The 21,130-nt window shown below is 37.8% G+C and overlaps 1 protein-coding gene across 1 annotated transcript; it reads right to left on the reverse strand.

The window, feature by feature from the left end:
• Positions 1-1,741: 1,741 nt before the first annotated feature.
• Positions 1,742-20,286, reverse strand: Mlc2 (myosin light chain 2). Its single transcript, XM_067154692.2, has 5 exons — positions 20,129-20,286; positions 9,691-9,864; positions 8,395-8,575; positions 6,251-6,323; positions 1,742-2,228 (listed from the first exon to the last, which is right to left on the reverse strand). Exons 1-5 carry the CDS (start codon positions 20,129-20,131, stop codon positions 2,063-2,065), a joined length of 597 nt encoding a protein of 198 aa, XP_067010793.1. The 5' UTR covers positions 20,132-20,286; the 3' UTR covers positions 1,742-2,062.
• Between the last annotated feature and the right edge of the window lie 844 nt (positions 20,287-21,130).

Raw genomic sequence — 21,130 nt, forward strand, 5'->3', positions numbered from 1 at the left:
GCAAATATTATGCTGCCAGCCTGCTCGCAGTGGCGGCTCGTGACCAAATTTTCAGGGGGTTTACAACAAAATTTGTATTCACGTCTCAAATATACCAAAGTAGAATGCAAACAAGTACAAAATCACTTATTTAAATCATTTCACTAACAATTCCTTGTACGGTTGCTTCTCTAACAATACCGTGGAATCCTTATAATCGAGGATGCATTTTCCCGAGACTAATCTGTGAGTGTACAAGAAAACTAAAATTACGACTGCCGGGCTGCTCAGGCGATCGCTAAGGCTCTGGCTTTCTGATCCCGCGATTACGAACACCAGTTCAGAATTAGCTACTAGCGCAATCTTCCGGCTGTGTAATGCAATAGTAACTTTGGCACCTGTGGCCAACAGTAACAGGGAAGGTGGCGGACCCTTGTGGTCAACAGTAATACTAATCTCTGGTTTGAGGGTAGTTGTAGACGGAAAGGCACATTCCTCACCGTGCTCCTCACTTATGGATATATTTGTGCATAAACCATGACGTCATCTCCATGCGCATGCGTATAGTCTTACGGCTCGTAGCAAAATCTCCAGTGTGCTCCCTGCATTGTCACTCGAAACGAACAGCTGTCAGTGTAACGGAGCTTCGATATAAGTCGAATGCTTTCGATCGATTGACGAAATCAGGTCGTACAAGGAATCAATTTTGAATTACCGGTATCAATGAATGCGTGAATATGCGTTAGAACTGGGTGTTCACGTGCTCCTGAGAGCCAACCGCCACTGCCTGCTCGTGAACTATATGTGCTTAAACAAAGAACGTAATATACGGAATAGATTTCAATAACCTGTAGGAAACTTCAGTGGCTAGGAAGATGGCACAATATCTGGCGTCATTTGTTAGCATGCAATCTACAAACAAGTGCATTGCTTGCCACCAGATGGTAATCAATATCAATGTTCACACGAGAACATTTTGTTATTGCGACAGTTCTTGCGCAAGAAATGTCTCCGTCTTTGAAAATACACGTTATGTAGCACAAAGATTCCATGGTTGACAGTTTATCCGCTTTATATCTTACACCTGGTAAACCTATTCGGCAGTGTTTATACATTCCACAGCACGTTCTATTTTTCTGGTAGATCCCGCATTCGTAAGGAGAAAAAAAAATAGTTGCCATGATATCTGCCCAACCCTCGTAGAATGATTTGCGAGTGGCCGGTGCAGAGAAAAAAAGCGAATTTCCTGGCTTTGCATTTACATCGATCTGTGACAAATTAATCCATTCCTCAACTGAAGCTGGAGTCAAGAAGAGCATCCGGCCGTGAAAACGTGCCACATATAATCTCACCTCATCCTCGACCCCTTATTAGGAATAAGGCATTAAGAGGTAGAAATACAATTATAAATTAAGCTATTGTAATGCATGAAGGGGGTGCCTTTTTTCTATAGTAATTTTTTTCTTTGCCAAGGTGCAGGAAAGGGAAAATTTTAACAATTAGGGTTCAATTCAAAGTAAACTGCAGGTTTCTAGTAAAATAATTAAGGAATTCTACTACAATGAAGACAGAGAGTTTTTCGTTCTGCATCCTTATTTATTGCCTGTACATGAGGAATAGTAGAACACATATACTAAGGATGATGTGATAGATGAAAGGAATGACTAAAAATGCCAGTGTGAACAGAAATGGAACGACGAGAACATAGAACGTGACTAATGGGAGAAATAATGGAAACATTTAACATACGAGAATAATACAATTTTGTACAGAATTTCCTTTTTATTTAATCTCTTTGTTATAAATAACTTTTTTAAAAAGTTAACCGCATATGTGTTTTTTTACAAGATCTTCATCGGACAAGGTCTTTTTTTTTGGACGAAACTAACGGGATTATTCCAATAATTCTCCGTCCTTCTTCTTCAGCATCAGTTCTTGGCTGGTTTTAGTTTTTATATACACTTGAAGATCTTCGATGGTGTTTTGTCAACGATCAACCACCACTTACTACGTGATGGTATGGAAAGCGCTGAAATTAAAGATGTTGTTTTAATGGGCTGAGGAAAGCTGCGTTTTCCTTGGTCTATGCAGCTTCACCCTCTTCCTCTTCCTCTGCGCTGGCAGTGAGCATGGTGATAAGTTTCTGTGTGTCAATAAAACCCTTATCGTCGATCACCATCTGATCGTAGGCATCGTCGACTTCATCGGCGGAGAACTTGTCTCCCCAAGTCATCAGCGTATGCCTCAGCCTGTGAAAAAAGAAAAATCATTATAGAACACGAATTCGTATGTTAGGAATTACACAAGGAATTGAGTATAAAGTATAAGAAATACAGCTGAAGTGGTCAAGATAGTTGATAATGGAATAAATAGATTGGTATGTGATATGAATTCGGCTCGAGGAAGATGTGGTCTGACTGGACATCCAAGAGTAACATTTGGAATGTTGAAGGTGAAAAGATAACGTTGGGTGGATGAAGTAGCATGCGCGAAGTGAAGTCATATACGACATGCAGATGCTGGTCAAACTGAGGGCTAGACGTGTTAATCTGTCAACCGTTCAGCTCTTCTGCATAGCTCTAGATGTTGGACCAGGAAAAGGAAGTATGATCAACAACTACACACGGTAGAGATGTGAATGCTATAGTGATCTTCTGACACCACTTTGTAGGATCGGCTCCAAAATGAACAACTGCGAGGAACATTTAAGGTATCTCCTATTAACAAGAAGCTTCAAGAAAACTAGTTACGCTGGTTTATGATAATGTAATGAGACGAAAGAAGGACGACGTGCCGGTCTCAAATAAATTTTCGGGTGCCTAATTGAAAAGCGAAGAAACGGCCAGGAAAGAGGAAGAATAAGAAGGATAAAATTGGTAGGTGGAGACCAAGTCAAGAAAGTTATAAATAAATTAGAATAGATTAGAGAAGCAGAATCGCGTGGCTATGAAATCGTCTAACAAGCAGAGCAGTCTATGGAATGATGAACCAAATAACAAAATTGGGAAAATAACTTCGCTGAAAGTGGACTAGACCCTTCGCAGAAGTTATTTCCAAAAATGTATTGTCGTTCCGTATGCTGACGAAGGGTTTTGGTAGAAGTGATTATTGTTCTAAGGTGTAAAAGTACGGAATTTTCAGCCATCATGACATAAAGAATCCTGGCTCAGTGAAAATGAGAAGTTAACGGGTTACAGCTCCGGGATGAAATAGAACAAAAAACATATTGTAAGTAGTCGTCCATTATCATCGTCATCTTGAATTGACCAGGTATAGAAAATGCAGTTAGTAATGGTAAAAAAGGTAATGTATATTAATTACTCAGCATGAGATCGTTAGACACTGAACATATGTAAGTAATGTATGCTGCTAGCGTAGAAAATTATCCCATTAAATGTATGTCGAACTCTTGTCGGGTATGAAGTCAGATTAATTTTCGTTGCGATATTTTGTGATCCGATGGCATTTGTGACGCCAACCTCATCAGAGGAGTTAAAGAGATGAAACGAATGACGTGATATATGATAGCAGGAAGGGAGAGGGTGAAACCCGGTTCTGGCACATAGCCTTCTCCTATCGAAAAAGCATCAAGGGGACTGCTCAAGTCTTAAAATCTCCATCCGACAGACGTATCACCCTCAACAGCGTCGTATCAGTCCATACGAACACTGCGTTCAGGCCAGGAATTGGATCCATGCTACATATGGACTTATCGATCATGGCCACCGGGTGAGATACAATTATCTCATTAAATACGTTTTTGAAATACTGTAAAGGAAAACATGAACTGTAGGAAATTATTAATCGCTATGGCATCAGCAGAAATTTTGATTTAATGCCACCTATAGCTCATTCCACGTTAAGAAAACAGTATTGCTTTTATGGACTTACAAGGAGTGAACACACCCCCTCTTAGACAACCATAATTCCTTGTGATTAACGAATATTATACTGTACTTTGTAATGTATTATGAAAGATAGATGAAAAGGATGAGGCATTTTTGCCTGTGAGTTATTAAAATAACTACATTATATTTTCTTTTTCATAAATATATTCGTAGGGAGGAAGCACAATGGCGGGAACAGCCACTGCTTCGTTGCCTTCCTTCATTTTCCTTCTTCTGTGTTGCTCTAGTACAAGCATCGTGTAGTCCCTCACTCTGTGAAGTCATCTACAGTATTTATTTACTCCGTGTGTGGTTTTAGACTTTTAATCAGCGCGTAGTTGTCTTGTGTTGAGTAAGAGTTATGCGATAGGCCTGTGATCTTTTGTAGAGTCAACTGCAGTGTTTATCTGTTGCGTCGGTTTTCTGGCCTTTATTGCCTGGAGAAATTTATTAAATGCAATTAAATGCATCCCTCATCCCTCGAGCCCATAACAATTTTTTGTCTATTTTCTCCCCCAATTTGCCTTACACTTCAATGCTGAGATATTTTATATGCTGTAGTTTACTTCTGGTTCTTTGCAAACCAAAAATAGCTCTTATCAACCCCGTACCCTTTAGTACATAAAAATAATTTGTAGCCTAGTTTCTTCCGCTTTTTGTCTTGAACTTAAATATGCTGAATTTCACAAATTTATGTGCCGCCGTAATCCCGTGATGGTGTTGAGCAGAGCCGTTCGATATGGCAACCCTGTTGTCATAAGAGCAATACTGTTTTATTAACATGGAATGAGCTATAGGCTGCCTGCTTGTCTATTTCGATATTCTATTTTATTCTACCAGATGAGAGAAATGGATCTCTGCTGGGCAATCAGTAACTGGGTTTGTGAAGCCAGTATCCAGTATTCGGGAGATAGTGGATTCGAACACCACTGTTGGCAGCCCTGAGGATGGTTTTCCGTGGTTTCCCATTTTCACACCAGGCAAATGCTGGGGCTGTAGCTTAATTAAGGCCACGACCACTTCCTTTCCACTCCTAGACCCTTCCTGTCCCATCGTCACCGTAAGACCTATTCGTGTCGGTGCGACGTAAAGCCACTTGCAAAAAAAAGGAAAAGTAACTGGGTTTTAATTAATTTAATCGGGTAAACGCCAGATGTTTCACTAAAGGTACCGTATTTTGAATGGCGTCATCGTGTGTTATGGAGCGCCGAATGGGCTTTTTTCGGCCCGGCTGGGTAACTCAGGAGATAGATCGCTAGCCTTCTGAGCTCAAGTTGACGGGTTGAAGATGCTCATATATGTCAGCCTTGTGTCGGTAGATATACTGACACATTAAAGAACTCCTCTGTGACCAAATTCCGGCGTATCGGCGTCTCATAAATATCGTAAAAGAAGTTAGTGAGGCATAAAACCAGTATCATCTCTGCCGAATTTTTTGCAGTAACTTAGAGGAGTGGAATTCAGGACATCGTTACATGGATGAAACAGAGAAGATAAAGTTGGGACGACCACAACTCCTGGATGGAGTCTGGGAAGTTCACCAATGGATAGATAGGTGGGCATCACTCCCGGAAAGATAATATCATATGATGTTGGAAAAAGCAGGCTCTAATTCGAAGACCAGAGGAGGAAGCAGAAGAAGAAGGCTAATTGTTTTAATTGAAGTAATTAGTCATTAAAGCGGTCAGGTTATGGTTCTAAGGCTACACAGCACATTCAGACTTAGATCGTACAGTTTTCTTCATCATACCCGCTTCTCTGGGTTGTCTTTGCTTAGCAAGTGTTGAACTAGGTTTTTATGCTTTACAGTTATGGAACAGAACAACAAATCTCTGAAAATTTTGGCCGTCTGAAACAAAATACCAAGTCAGCTATGCTGACAAAATATCACTTAATTTTGACAGCTATATCTCTCCAAGGACTTCAAAAATACAATCAAAAATTTGGGAATAAACATATTCTGCCATAATAACTCATGTATTAGCCTTGGCTACCTGATTCCTCTTTTCAGGTCCGTTCTGAAGATTTTGGGAAAAATATGGGTTTCCTCTAAACTTATGATGACAATCAGTGCTTTCTAAGTTTTATTTATTCGGTATGCATATTGTTGAGCATTACCAATATTTCATTTTTCCGGCAGGTATTATCAGGACGAAAATCAGCTTTTGCTTACCCTTACAATAAAAAAAAGTTCACTCTAAAGAAGTAAATGAGGAAATTAAGCAATCTAATCCGAGATATTAGCAGACAAGGAATGCCAAATTATTTCTTTAAGACAATTATTCCTCGTTGTGCAGATCTTCAACATTTACCCTTTACTGTTCCACAACTGCGACATTTTAAAACCCAATTCGTTCTATTTTTATAAATATGTCAATACTTACTGTTCACTGTCGATCTTGCCGTCCTTATCGAATGTCTTGAAAGCGGCGATGACGACTTCATCATCATCAGAACCTGAAGTCAAAAGAACGGAACTTCAGTACAATTAAATGATAACATGGAACAAAATACAATTCCCCAAATACTTAGTAATAACCAACTGCAGTTTTCGTCCTGCTGTCGGGTTAATCTCGTTTCTTTCTTTTTGGAAATATGTTCCCTTATTAACTTCTGAACTAGGTTCTAGAATATTGCTGAGTACAGGGTAATGTAATCTCGATTACTAGTAACTATCTATAAGGGAATGTGAACGGATAATTAAACTTTAAATATTTCGTATTAATACCAAGTTTATCTCCATCTCCATGAATGATTAAATCATATACTTATTTTTACTTACTAGAATGATATTATAAACATGAAATTAGTCGCAGGCTATATAACTATGCTGAACGCGGAATCTCTGATAACGGCATAGGAAGTATTATTCCACGATGGTTGGTAACTTTTTGTAAGGATAGGATTCCGAAAGAAGATAATATGCACAATAAATTCTGTGACACACATATTCTAGCGTACGTAGATGTAAGAATTTTCTGACGTTTGCTCTGTAAAACCAGTTTTGTCTTAGGCCTGACACTAGACTCAACAGAGTCAGGTCCTGCCTATTGACGCTGGAGTTTATGCAGGTGAATTTATCAGGAGCTCATTAATAGTAGTTTTTAATACGATCTATTGGTGTGAAAAATCGAATTCCCTCATCGGTAACCTAGACTTTCCATATCAGAGTGTAACAATATTTTCATATAAAAGTCATTAAGTTCCTATGGACACAAACAAGACCTACCCCAAACAACATTTATCACGTAAGTGGGAAGAAATTGCTAACCCTTATAGATTTGTGACTTACATCTCAATGAGACATGATTCTCTCTAAGAGGCATTCATACTAACACATTTGGGATACATTCTCTTTTCTGAACTCTTACTCGTTCTACTAGAAATTAACTATAAAAACTTGTATTTTTATTAGTGGCGTGCGTTGTTCGAACTTGAGACGGGTAACCAAGACGGAGCAAGAGGTGCCGTGCATGATATGCAACCACCATCACGCATGGGTGGAGCGAGTAATCTAAAATGCCCAAGTTTGTTCAAGTTCGCTCGACAGGGAATGTTCGAAGCGAAGTTTGCTGACTAGGGATGATGACCTTGCTTGCTTCGGTGACGTTACAAGCAATGTGGTTCATCCAGAAATGAGTAGGTCCTTGTTTACAAAGAGCCAAGGCCGGGAATTTGGAGGTATAAAAAGATAACGGAATGGTTGAATTAACCATTAGTTTTGAGTTCACCATGCCATGTGCATCGTAGGAAAGCGTTATGGATAGAATTCACAGCAGTGGATATAAACTAATCGAGAGAAATGGGCTCAGTTATGATGTGTGGAAGAAGTTCCTGCTTGTGGTAACCGCAGACAGCGAGCAGAGCGGATTTGTCTCCTGTGATACGTGCAATGCACTGTTAACACATAAATCCGGTACAACCCATTAAAGAACAACGCGTTTGCAACTTTAATTCTAGCGCTTCTCGCTAAGTATACCCGGCACCACAAAACAAACCATAATTAACGTATGTGTTTTCATGTGTTCCAAAGATTTCCGACCATTGAACACTGTTGCCGGAGAAGGCTTTAAGAATTAGGGCTAGAACTGATTGATGTCTGTGCTAATTTTAGCAAAGTAGATATTGTTGATGTTTCACCACATCCTTCCACCTTTAGTAGAAGCCAGGACGGAGGGAGGTGTGTATATACTTGTACCTGTGACTGAGATGGTGCGTGAAGGAGCGAGTATCAAGGGGCAAGGTCGAACGAACATAGCTCGTTTCGCCTTTTAGAAGCAACTTCGGTCATGGTGATACTCGACAAATATGAATATGAACCGAGCATAGAGCGTAGACACTAATGGGTATGTGTGAATTCAGAGATATTATTCACTTATTCATGGTTAGTTTCACTTTTCTTTTCAATTTCAATACGTGTATTTTTAACTTTATCTCCAATTGATATAGACAAATGTAGCCTTCTGTATTTACGATGTTATCCTTTACAGACCGTTTCTCTATTATGTTAATTTGATTGAATTTTTACCTCCGGACATCCTGGCTGCGAAGAGGGTCAGCAGCTGTGTGAAGTTGATGGGGCCAGGGGCTTCGTTCACCATCTCGTTCAACTCGGCGTCTGATGCCAGTTTGCCCAAGTTGTCAAAGGTGGCGCGGAGGTCGTTCTTGCTGATGATACCATCCTTGTCTTGGTCCATCAGCTGGAATGCCTGCAAAATAAAAATGGGGAAACTTCGTTTTATGATCAAGATATTAAAACTGTAAGTCACAAAGAGACATTAGATCAGAAGACAACGTGTAGTTATTATCTGTATTGAGATTTTGTTTACCACTTTCATTTCTTTCTGTTCAAGTTAAGAAAGCTATGGTTTTATTTGAAATATTACGTGCTTTCATAATAATGACGTTCTGTTTTTAAGTTATCATGCATTTTGTAAGCACTCCACTCTTCCAACATAAATATCTTTTTGCAAATTTACTTTAAATATAGAATATGGGGAAGCTAAATGGAAACGGGTCACCTGCCAAAATAGTAGTCTATAGCAGAATATTTCGAACCTCAAAAGTAATAACCAGAACTGTTAGGACAGCTCGAGAAAGGGGCCAAAATCAATACACTGTGCTTTGAAGACACGTTGCAGAAACCGAGACGCGTCATAAAGACTAAATGCTATTAAATGGCATTATCCTTCTACATGATAACACCCACCCCCACACTGCCAACTCTGTAAGAAATACGCTTCCAAGATTTGAGTGGGAAATTTTTAACAACCTCCACACATCCCGGACATCTCCCCATACGATTTTCATATATTTGGGGAGCTGAAGACAGACATTCCTATATATTGGTTTTATCGGACGAAGACGTGTGTGAATGGGTACAGATGTGGTTCCGTCAACATCCCACCAGTTTTTTTCAAGAAAGGGACTGGCCGGCTCATCATTCAGTAGAATTAGAGTTCTGGCGATTACTTGCAATTACTTTTGGGGTACGAAGTGTTCTGTTATAATTTTGTGGCAGGTAACCCGTTTTCATTTGACTACCCCTTATAAATGCAATTTTTCCTCCAATTGGACCGACTGGAACATTAGTAATAAAAGAAGCCGTGGAGTGAAAAGTGTTAAGGGGAAGTACTAGAAAACTGTTCCCTGTAAAAAGGAAAAAATGCCAAAAATATCACGGATAGACGAATGGAAAGAAAGAAAGTCTGATTAAGACCCACCTGAATGAGTGAGGAATGATAAAGTGAAATGGAGAGGGATCAAATTTACTGCTGGTAGATAAAGGATTCTGGTGATTCTGATAAAGTTCTAGAAACGTTACCTCCTTGAACTCAGCGACCTGCTTCTGAGAGAACATGGAAAACACATTGCTTCCAGATCTCTTAGCCTTGCGGGAGCCCCTAGAACTGCCCTTGTCAGCTGCTGCAGGGGCGGGAGCCTCGGCGGGTGCCTCCTCCTTTACGGACTTCTTCTTCTTCTTCTTTTCCTTGTCCGCCTGCGCCAAGAAAACAAACACAGTGTTAAATATCACCGATAAAGAAATATATTTAAAACATATTAGAAGTACAGACTGGGTAAAATTATTGTGGTTAACAGAAAAATACAGGCAATACACTCCCATATTATCCCACTTAGATCTAAGTACACAACAATGTATTGCTTATTTTTGTAGCATTTCACCTGAGTTTAAAAATTTGGAAATTCCATGTAGGCCTATGTGTTCATGAACTCCGTTAATAACTTTCGTACGGTAACCTAGTGTTATCGGTCAGATCTTGATTGAAAGTAGACGAATCTATATAAAGAAAATCGTAACGACCATGTGTCTGTACATTGACTATTTTGACGAAATTTTCGATCAGTTATACGTTTCAGGTGTAGTAATGACTATCTGCGTATATTTTTAGCTTTCGTGTCTGTTTTTCTGAGTTCTTATAACTTGAAAACTACTGGATACATTTCTACAATCTTCATATTTAGAATCCACCTATCCTTGAGTAGGTTTAAGGCCCAATATTATTTCAAAATCCCTGAAATGACTGGGGGTTTTATACGGAAGCGAAACCGTGATTTTGCACTCCCACAAAATATACACAACCAAACTTAATGGAAATTTACCTGTCTTAGTGGAAATCAATTTCTAAAACATTTTTTCTCATGTGCATAATTTCGATACGACGATTAATAGGGGAGATATCATTAACGGACTGTTTTACATGCTATCATGCCATTTCAAGGTGGATTAAAAGGTTTACCTATGAAGCCATTTTACTCTTTTCGATAGAACGAATAATAAGAGAGGTTATCGTGAACGATTGGTTTCATGAGTCTTGAGCTACAGTGCCACTGACCGTTTCAGATTAACAACAGTATGTAACCAAGAAGTAGAAAGTATTACGCACAACTTCGGACCAGAAACTGTACCGTTCAATTAACTCTGTGATCGTCCTCATTCTGTCTCGAGTTTGTTCAGCTTTATCGTACCTCACGTTACTGCCACCTGCTTTCATAGAAAAATATCAGTTAAACATGCCATATTAAAGGTTTCAATACAGGCATGTAACTTCGCATAAATTAATGAAGGAAGCGCAAAATCGATTACCAATTCCGTGCGAAGAACAGATACATAAGCTAGTGAAATATAAAATAATTGCCTGAAAATGTGGCAGGTAATTCAATAACATTCCTTTCGATTTTATTAGTATGAATTATATTTAATATTATTTTCAACAATTCCCATTTTTTCGCCATTTAATGATTTAATCTTTGATTACAATATTCTCTCACCTAAAGATAAAAAGTCTATCAATTGGAAACAATAAACAAGCTACAGTATTTCCTTTTTTCGATTCTTCTTCTAGAATTATTAATCTTTCTCTAAACTGATTAAGAACAGTTATAGGTCTATTAATATTACCTCTCCTTTAGCGAATAAATCCACCATTTATTTATATTATCACTGGATATTATTTATCTTTCGTGCAATGGTTTGTACTAGTTGAAGTTAGCCAGTGATGTCTTCCGTAAACATTTTACGTGAACGTAGACATACGATAAATAACAATAGAAACATGAAAATATTTTCTTTAAGAATAATGCTTATTTATTGTCTTTTCACAATGCTAAGTTTAAAAATAATATAACCTTCTTTGCCTGTGGAATATAATTTAGGTCTAAAGGGCTAAATTCTCCGGTTAAATGGCATTTATACTTAAACTACCCAATTTTCAAGTAAAATATAAGTTAGCTTTAAGATTATGAGAAATATGTTTGGATCAATTCACAAAATTTAGAAACTGTTCAGTGACGGCGGTGACTGCTGCTTTAAGAGATGAAAATAAGTGATAATCAGCAGGGGCGGTGCGTGGTATTATTGCAGCGTTGCACAACTCTCAATAATGTTACACTTCATTTGCAGTTTTTCTTCCAATTGTTTAGTTTAATAAACCAAACACGTATTCTAAAATATGTTAAAATCATCCGTCGTCGGTCATTTTATGTGCTAATGCTTCGCCGGCTTCGAATCAAACTCAGGGAGTTTGCTTTCCAAGCATTAAGCCTAAGCCTGTAGGCCCTATATAACATCAGGTAGCACGCTCGCCAATCTCCGAGCTAGAGCAGTTAAACATTCTCAGTTAAAATCCCTGGCCTGGCCAGGAATCGAACTCGGGTTCTCTAAATCGAAAACCATTCAATAATAAGCTGGACTTAATCTACATTAAGTTTTGATTAGTTCCTTATCTTTAGAACAAGCTTCATTTGCATCTTCCCATAATAATTTTGCTCTTTACTTCATTTTAATTCATCACGCTTGGTAACATCTGAAAGTGAAGATTTGGCCCTTCCGAAAAATAAGACAAAGAATTTTACTGATTTAAATTCTTATGACATAATCAATGTCCGCCTCTGTGGTTTAGTGGTTAGCGTGATTAGCTGCCACTCCCGGAGGATCGGAGGATTCTCGGCTCTGCCACGAAATTTGAAAAGTGGTACGAGGGCTGGAATGGCGTCCACTCAGCCTCGGGAGGTCAACTGAGTAGCGGTGGGTTCGATTCCCAGTTCAACCATCCTCGAAGTGGTTTTCCGTAGTTTTCCACTTCTCCTCCAGGCAAATGCCGAGATGCTAAGTTTACCTAATTCAAGGCCACGGCCGCTTCCTTCCCTATTCCTTGTCTGTCCCTTCCAATCTTCCCATCCCTCCACAAGGCCCCTGTTCAGAATAGCAGGTGAGGACACCTGGACGAGGCACTGGTCCTACTTCCCAGTTGTATCCCTCGACCCAAAGCCTCGCGCTCCAGGACATTACCCTTGAGGCGGTAGAGATGGGTTCCCTCGCTAATCAATACTTATTATTGGCTTAGGAACTATAAATCTCAAAGCCACGTTAAAAATGTAAAGGGTGATACTTTTTCCATAAATGATAACACAATGACTATGATAATATAGCCTACCTAAAACATTCTTCCTCACACACTAATTTTTAAAAGTTCTGTGCGATGTTATATTATATCGACAGGACTGCTAATCCATAATAAGAATATTTCCACCACCAGGCAAATATGACACCTATGGACAACTCTGCATCCTTTAAAAATGACTCTGTAGGCAAACAATTTTCAATAACAAATATGGGATGTGAGCATGTGATCTTGAGACACCGATGATCTAATAATATATAATAATGAAAGCATTGCCAGTACCATACTTGAGTTATGCATAGGGGCCTAGTTAAAGAAATATCTATATATTAAGAATTCGTCCCCATACAGCCCATTGTGGACCTTGATCTTGCCAAAACGATTGCTGTCTACCCAATTGATCTGAGGTGTTATGATGTATGGTAGTCAGTCTGGCGACTTCCTCAGCCATATTTCTTGGCTTCTCATTCGGATAGCACCTCAGTGGGATTCACGAAGCTTAGTGACCCTAAAATCAGGATTTAATTTCGTGAGAATTAAACCCAAGACCTGCGAGTAAGATGCAGAATCATTTGCGCCACGAAGCTGACTCAAGAATCTTTTATAGACTGTGTTTTTCAGGTATAGTCGATAGTTGTGTAATATGTGCATTTATTCTGTGTGTGTGTGTGTGTGTGTGTTTGAGCAATATTATTTCATATTGGTTAATGTACAGTATAATATTTTAATTCCTTTATGAATGTGATTGAGAGTGATAGCGTGTGTGTTAGCATAATGTAATTCTACTAAATTATAACTTAATCGTATCTGCAGAAAAGTATTGCAAGTATGGTTAAGTGTAAGAGAGGGCCATAAGCCCTAACTTCAACACTTGAAAGAAGACAAACGAACAAACAAACAAACAAATAAACAAACAAACAAACAAACAAATAAATAAATAAATAAATAAATAAATAAATAAATAAATAAATAAATAAATAAATAAATAAATAAATAAATAAATAAATAAATAAATAAATAAATAAATGGCACTAGGATTTACAATAGAAATGAATACCAAGTAATACCTTACAGAAGTCCCTCTGGACTGTACGCATGTGGCTTCAATTTCTTTCTTATATGTATGCGTTATCTGAATGTTCTTTCTCTTTAAAACAAACCGTACCATCTCTTTGTCAAGCTATCAGCCAGGATCTAAAAATGCATTATCATATTTTACATTGATAGAAAAGAGCCTCCAATTGAATACTTGGGTTCTAAAAAAATATATGTATCACAATATGCATTTTCAAAACTTAGTTACGGAATTTCGGAATAACATGTTCTGACATTTGAGGTAGACACCAAAACAGTCAATCTTGTGTATATTCCCTTAAGAGGCTGATTATGCATGAAAGAATGTTATCGCAGTACAGAAAAACTTTTAAGTTATGCATGTTTGAGAAGACTCGATAAGCATTTTGCACCACACACTTTATGTTTCATAATTGTTAATCTAGGCAACTTGTGTGAAAATCCCCTATGAATATGTTGCATTCCGCAAAGTCCAAGCAGTTTTTTTTCCCCGCATACGAATAGTTTATTTTTTTACAAGTTGTAACATTACATCTACTAACGTTTTTTGTACAATTCAGGATCCTTGTCACACACAGTATGTGTGCTGATGTTCTTGTGAAAATATATATATATATATTCGAAGGAAGTTCTTAGGTTTAATATATTCAATTTACAATTATATTTTGTCTAGCTAGAAGCAAAAGTTACTTCGTTTGCGAATGCGTTTTATTTTGTTTTCAGATTTCTTTCTGTTGTAATCTAAAATGAAATGTTTGAAGTAGTGTATTTGGAAATGTGTACCAACTCTTGTCATTTGAGCTTGTACGTATTGCATTGAGTGATAGCGGGAAATAATTAGAATACCCACACATAATTTGATGTATTTGTAAGTATTGTCAATAGAAAATGCAAAATATCAATTCATATTAAGACGCAGAAGTTTTATCAGTAAACGCAAGGGATATGGCCCAAATATTTGTATCATATGTCATTCAGGAGAAGATCAAACAATTTCACCGCATCAGTTGTTACGGAATACAGAGTAGATGATGGCCGTCTCTTGATTGATAAAGTACAAGTGGAGTGAAATATTAGTGTTAAGTGAAGTGACTGAGGTTGTTTATTTATAGCTATAAACACATGTGTGAATTTTTTATATCGCCTTGTGGGCAAGAATCCAAGGAGAAGCGGAGTATTTCGCTATGTTGAGATGCCAAGTTATGTATGACGTAGTTCAAACTCGTATGGTGGTAAGCCGAGATGGTCTCCATGCAAGGAGCTGGTCTGAGAATAGCTCAGTGGGCAGGCAAACACTGGGCCCTGTAGCAGAATTAGCCACTTGGTAGCCAGCTCCCGCCGGGAAAAACTTGGCATCCTACGTCTTTTCTACATTGAGAATATTGCTACACTGCATTATATTGAAAATAGTTCACAGATGAATTGAGCGAATTCAATTTAAAGTTCTGTTCTGTGTATTAAAGTAGTATTCTTAGTATGAGTTTAAAGAGGACATTATTTAATATTGTAACATATACACATATTTTAATACTATCTTTTAAGACTTCCTCTACAGTTTTTAACTCAATGCAGTTGAATATAACTTGCCAAATAACTTACATAGAACTGCACGTACTAGTTCTTAAAAACAGCAGCGTAAACATCTTTAAGTTACTGATAACTTAGGTAAGTATTAATTTTCGAAGTAGTTCGACTGATATCTGTGAAGACTTCCCTAGACAAACTCTACGAAGAAATTATAATTCCATTCAAAGTGTTATATATCTAATGTTGAAACTTCACTCTGCAAGTTTTACAGTATAAAAGTATTTGAATTTAAATAAACTTATGTTTGTAAAACATATTTATGAAGGCTAATTATTTCATGCTCATTGAATATTTCAGAATCTGAAGAAATTTGTGAAATATTAGAGATATGGATACAGGAACCGAGTTACTGGAGTAAAGCATGCTGCATCAATTTCTCTGAATAGGTAAGGTGCCCATTCTGACCTAGTAGAACAAGCGAAGATAAAATGGAGACGAAGGTTCCATATTTTCTAAACCTCTCATAAATCGTCAATTTTACATCCAAGTAGGAGCTACATGAGATCGAACTAGCCAAAACTAAATATTTAACCAGGTGTCACCCTGACTTAGTGTCTGGTAGAAATCAGGCTATGATTTTAGTCAAGATGAATATCCATATTTCAGTTTTATTCGTACATGGACATGAAACTGGTTTGTATGATTTAAGATTATTGTCTAATGTTGATTGATTCACGAGTTTTTAATTCATATACGAGACAACAAGTTAAACTTCATTATTCCACTCTGATTTATATCAATAAAAGTTTACAATGTTCATCACTTTACGATTGTTTTGCAAAGTTAATTCTATGTAACTATCGAAATTGCAAGGTTAACACTTCAGCGGCATGTCTGAATGCCGGAAACAGGGTGAGATTTACCAACTTTAAATGTAATTTCTCGTAAGAAAATCAAGAGCACTACAAATTATCTTTTCAAGGTGAACTGATTCAATCTTTAATTATTTAGCATTCATTATTAGAACTGTTCCATTAGAAAAATACAGAAGATTAATGATAAAGTGCATGGTATATACAATATATAGGTCTAGTGTTTAACCTATTACTGTATTTAAATAACATGAAATTTGTGAAATTCTTTTCAGAGGGAGAAAAACTGTGAAATGAGGTATGAACACAGTAAACATAATTAAATGATATTAATACACTCCTATTCTGTGCATTTACGTTACATTAATACAGTCCTATTATGTGTGATCCTATCCTAGTTAAGTAAACGTACTAAATATTAACGAACAAACAATGTTTTGTGAGTGAGCAATTTTATAAAGCATGTTGAGATGAAAGTTGATTTTCCTGTATACTAAATAGCCTACACCTGACTGATCAGCTATAATGATTTCATCATGGGCTGCAACTTGAAGGAATATCATCACTACGAGACGTGAAGCAAAGTGGACAGAACCTAGGCCCTACGTTTTCCTCACTTCTTGAACGACCGAATTTTCTATTTTTTTGATGTCAAATATGCAGTTATCAAAGAGTACAAAAAAAGTAAGTTCAAGTTTGGTGCCAAGATCTCAATGGTATCATATTGATGTAATGAAAGATAACTTCTTATGAATTAAAATTATAGAACAGTACAGCGGATGACTTTAACATTGGAAAATGCGGCAGTTTCTGTGTGGTATTTACACTACTATTACAACTGTAAATCCATGTTGCAACAGAAATCACAGACACTGATTAATGAAATACTTTTAAGCGATTTAGATACGAAGATAAAATTTACAGCACACCTTTGACTTGATTCGCACAGTGTCTCACATTTCAAAAATATGTTTAGTTTTATACTTAGCTTAGGTTTATATTATTTTTTATGTTTAAAATGCGGTATTTTGTGGAACAACTTATTGTTGGTCCTACCTACGTGATGTAAAAGGGTAGGTAAAATTATCAGTTCTCATAGTTATACGAAACGTTCTTCTTATAGCCTACGTTGATTAACACAATATCACAAAATTCTCCACGTAGGATTTATCACTTCACTTCAGACTAATTATTCAGCAATGGCTCTGCCGTTGCAGATTTTGTGGAACATGCTTGCACCATTTCCAGACGTTCGTGTTGAATATGGGAATGACGGCCACTACAGGTGTACATGATAACTCACGTATCGTGGCAGGTATCGCAAATCCACAGCTGATTGGGTCGAACTTCATGGAACTTTTCTCACACTCACTGGGACTAAGCTTAACTCTCGGAACATCTTCCTCAATACTAAGGATAACATTAAATTCGCACTAACACACCATAAGAACACAGATTATGAAATATCGATCTCACACATTCAATACACGCTTTGGAAAAACGACAGCTGCCAATTTTTATGTGCAATATATGAATTCAGTCTTTAAGGAAAATGTGGTTCTGGATGCTATATAAGATCATTCATTGCTGCGAAGTTCTCGTCATATGTTGCCGTAATTAAGTTTCCCTGAAGCGAAACTGTTTTGCTAAGTTATCAACATTTCTGTGGAACGATTGTGATTTTGTTCCCATTTACTGGATTAGGCTGTTTAGTGTAGACGTATAGCTCTTACAATGCGAAACTCATTAACTACAATATATTAGCGGGTAAGTCAACACTATTATACGATATGAATTATTTAACTTTTGGCTTCGAAATGCAGCCTAGACAATCAAGAGCCCAGCATACTTCAGCTTTCGGAGTACTGAGATATTTTCGAAATCGTAATAACTTACTGACTTATCTTCTCAGTCTGAAGTAGATACCGTCCTCTTTTCGATGACTATTGATATTTCACCTCCGATTTAATGTCAACTGTATGATATTTTCCATCAGACTGTTAGAATAACATTAATAGACTTTATACGAAGAAAAAGAGAAAATGTCTTTGGTGTCTGCCTTTCTTCGAAATTCGAACTATTCTTTATCAAAATATGTAGCCTTTATTCCTCGAGAATTCTCCTAAGATAACAAACAGAACTTTGATTCCACACTGTACACGAGCACTAATTCTTTTAGCCTCAGACTAAAAATGTTATATACAAGTACGGAGGCCTCCTTGGCTCAAGCGGCAGCGCGCCGGCCTCTCACCGCTGGATACCGTGGTTCCATTCCCGGTCACTCCATGTGATATTTGTGCTGGACAAAGCGGAGGAAGGACAGATTTTTCTCCGGTACTCCGGTTTTCCCTGTCATCTTTCATTCCAGCAACACTCTTCATTAACATTTCTTTTCATCTGCCAGTCACTTATCATTGCCCCTGAAGAGTGCGACAGGCTTCGACAGCCGGCACATTTCCTATCCTCGCCGCTAGATGGGGGCTTCATTCATTCCATTCGTGACCCGGTCAAATGACTAGAAACAGGCTGTGGATTTTCAGTTTTCATATTCAAGTAGGCTAGTTCGCTGAATACTTTCCCTCCCTCCACTCTTACTAGAAGTTACCAGCTGCTACGTCAATTATTTAACAATGTATTACCTAACAAATTCCGAATCTCATTCCCAGTAGTTTGATGGTAAAAAATAAGTATGTGACAGTATGATTCAAGTCTTCGAAAGTTTACAATATACTACAGTAGTTGAGAATGTTTAACATTTCCAAGACGTAAGGATCACAAGCCACAAACAAATAAAAAATGAAATATGCCATGTTATTGTATCTGGTACGGAATTCCTTGAAACAATAATTTTTGTTTGGCAGTGACCACAAGAACAATTTGCCTAAAAAGATAATAGATCCAATACAGGACGAATGCTCATGCACATTCTCTTATTGTTAAAGATTCTGAATCAAAATGTTGTATAATTAACTTAAATGTCCTGCTACATGGCTAAATGGTTAGCGCGCTGGCCTTTGGTCCAGAGGGTCCCGGCCGGGTCGGAGATTTTAACCTTAAATGGTTAATTCCCTTGTCTCGGGGACTGGGTGTTCGTGCTGTCCCCAACATCCCTACAACTCATACACCACACATATCACTATCCTCCACCACAATAACACGCAGTTACCTACACATGGCAGATGCCGCCCACTCTCATCGGAGCTTTACAAGGGCTGCAGCCGGCTAGAAATAGCCACACGAAATTATTATTATTATTAACTTAAATAATGTGCTCTTCCTAGTATTAGCAAATTACTGGTAAGTTAATTCTTAGCTAAATTTTACGGATCTCCAGAATTGGAAAGGATATTGTTCTCGAGACTACTTACTTATTAAACTAATGCTGAGAATCAGTAGCGCCATTCCGAGCTAATTTTAATGCTCATGTCTTCTGATACTAGTTAATTGTTTTCAGTACTGGTATGCAACTACATAGAAATTCGATTGTCTAATTCAGACATTGTTGAAACATGTAAACTTAGCGAACAGTATTTGTAAGATGGCGTTACCGATGAAACAAATGAAACGTTAATCGCGGCAAAATATTTTTCAGTAGTTGTCTGGTGAAACTGTGATGTATCAAGAAGGCCGTGAATGAAAAGGAAATCAAAGCACAAACATTTGAGCAATAGAAATCCATTCCGTTTGCGAAGTGTTTCACGATACCGATAACAATTGGATGAAATGTGTAGCGATTTTCAGAATTCGTGAGTGTTGTTCTTAATTGATTGGTTGAATAGTTGTATTATTGCTGAATTATGTTGAGGGCTCGTAGTCGTTGCAGTGTTTGGTCGATCCTCCAGTTGAAACAACAGAAGTAGAAACTTACCATTGTGTATTGCTGAAGAAGAAAGAACTCCTACGGGTGTTGTCTCTGGGAGAAGGCTCAGCCCACTGATAGCACACAAGTCTTTTCAGCGATTCCTACTCCCTCCCCCTCCTACTGCCCTGCCCGCTTCGCACCCAGCAGGCTTTGCGACAAACAGAGAGGGCGTGCCATGCCTTATTTAGAGCTCACGATTAAAATAGAAGGCACTCAAAGAAAATAATCGAATCGAACGCGAACACCAATGTGGTTGTAGGAGGCTTTTGTGCGAGGTGTTGTTGAGCCACGTTTTGCCTTTTTGGACACACCTGGTGGAAAAGAAAACTTGACTCACTTCTTGTCTATCCCAGTAAAAACAGCGGTCACTCACTTTGAACGAGGTTAGATCTCTGTTTTTATTTCTCTTTTTAGATGGCACCTACCTGCTAAATTTAAGATTTATTTAAAAAAAATGCTTGCGGTGATCCTTTTTAATCATTCACTTAGGACGGTGTGTTACGCATGTTCAGAGAAGCGTAGTGCATGATAAATACCGGTAGTTTAGTTTTTTACAAGCTTCTGACTGGAGCGAAATGATAAATTCAAGTCATCCCACCTGTCATCTTCAATTCATGCTGGTGGACGTATAATAAATCTCGTAACAGGTTAAAGGAAGGACATCTGCTTTCAGTAACACAGTATGGCAGAAACCTTGATCTTCGCAGAAACCAGGCCTACTGTAGGTTACTATTAGGTTGAGATTTCTGCCTGATTTTATTTATTTATGATATAAATATGTCTTATGGCTGGGGACCATCCGAAAATTTATATAATGTGACGTGAAAAAATGGGTAGGCAGGCAGTGATGTAAAGTATGGGTGGATGGTCAGACAGTGTTACCTAGCAACCATGTCTTATGGCTAGTTGCCATCAGAAATTAGCAGCCGTTGATGGATGGTGACCATGACCGGAGTCATATTTATTGTTATTTGATTTCTTAAAAGGTGGTGGTGGTGGTGGTGGTGG

This window comes from Anabrus simplex, chromosome 10 (genome assembly GCF_040414725.1).
Source record: "Anabrus simplex isolate iqAnaSimp1 chromosome 10, ASM4041472v1, whole genome shotgun sequence".
Lineage (NCBI taxonomy): Eukaryota > Metazoa > Arthropoda > Insecta > Orthoptera > Tettigoniidae > Anabrus > Anabrus simplex.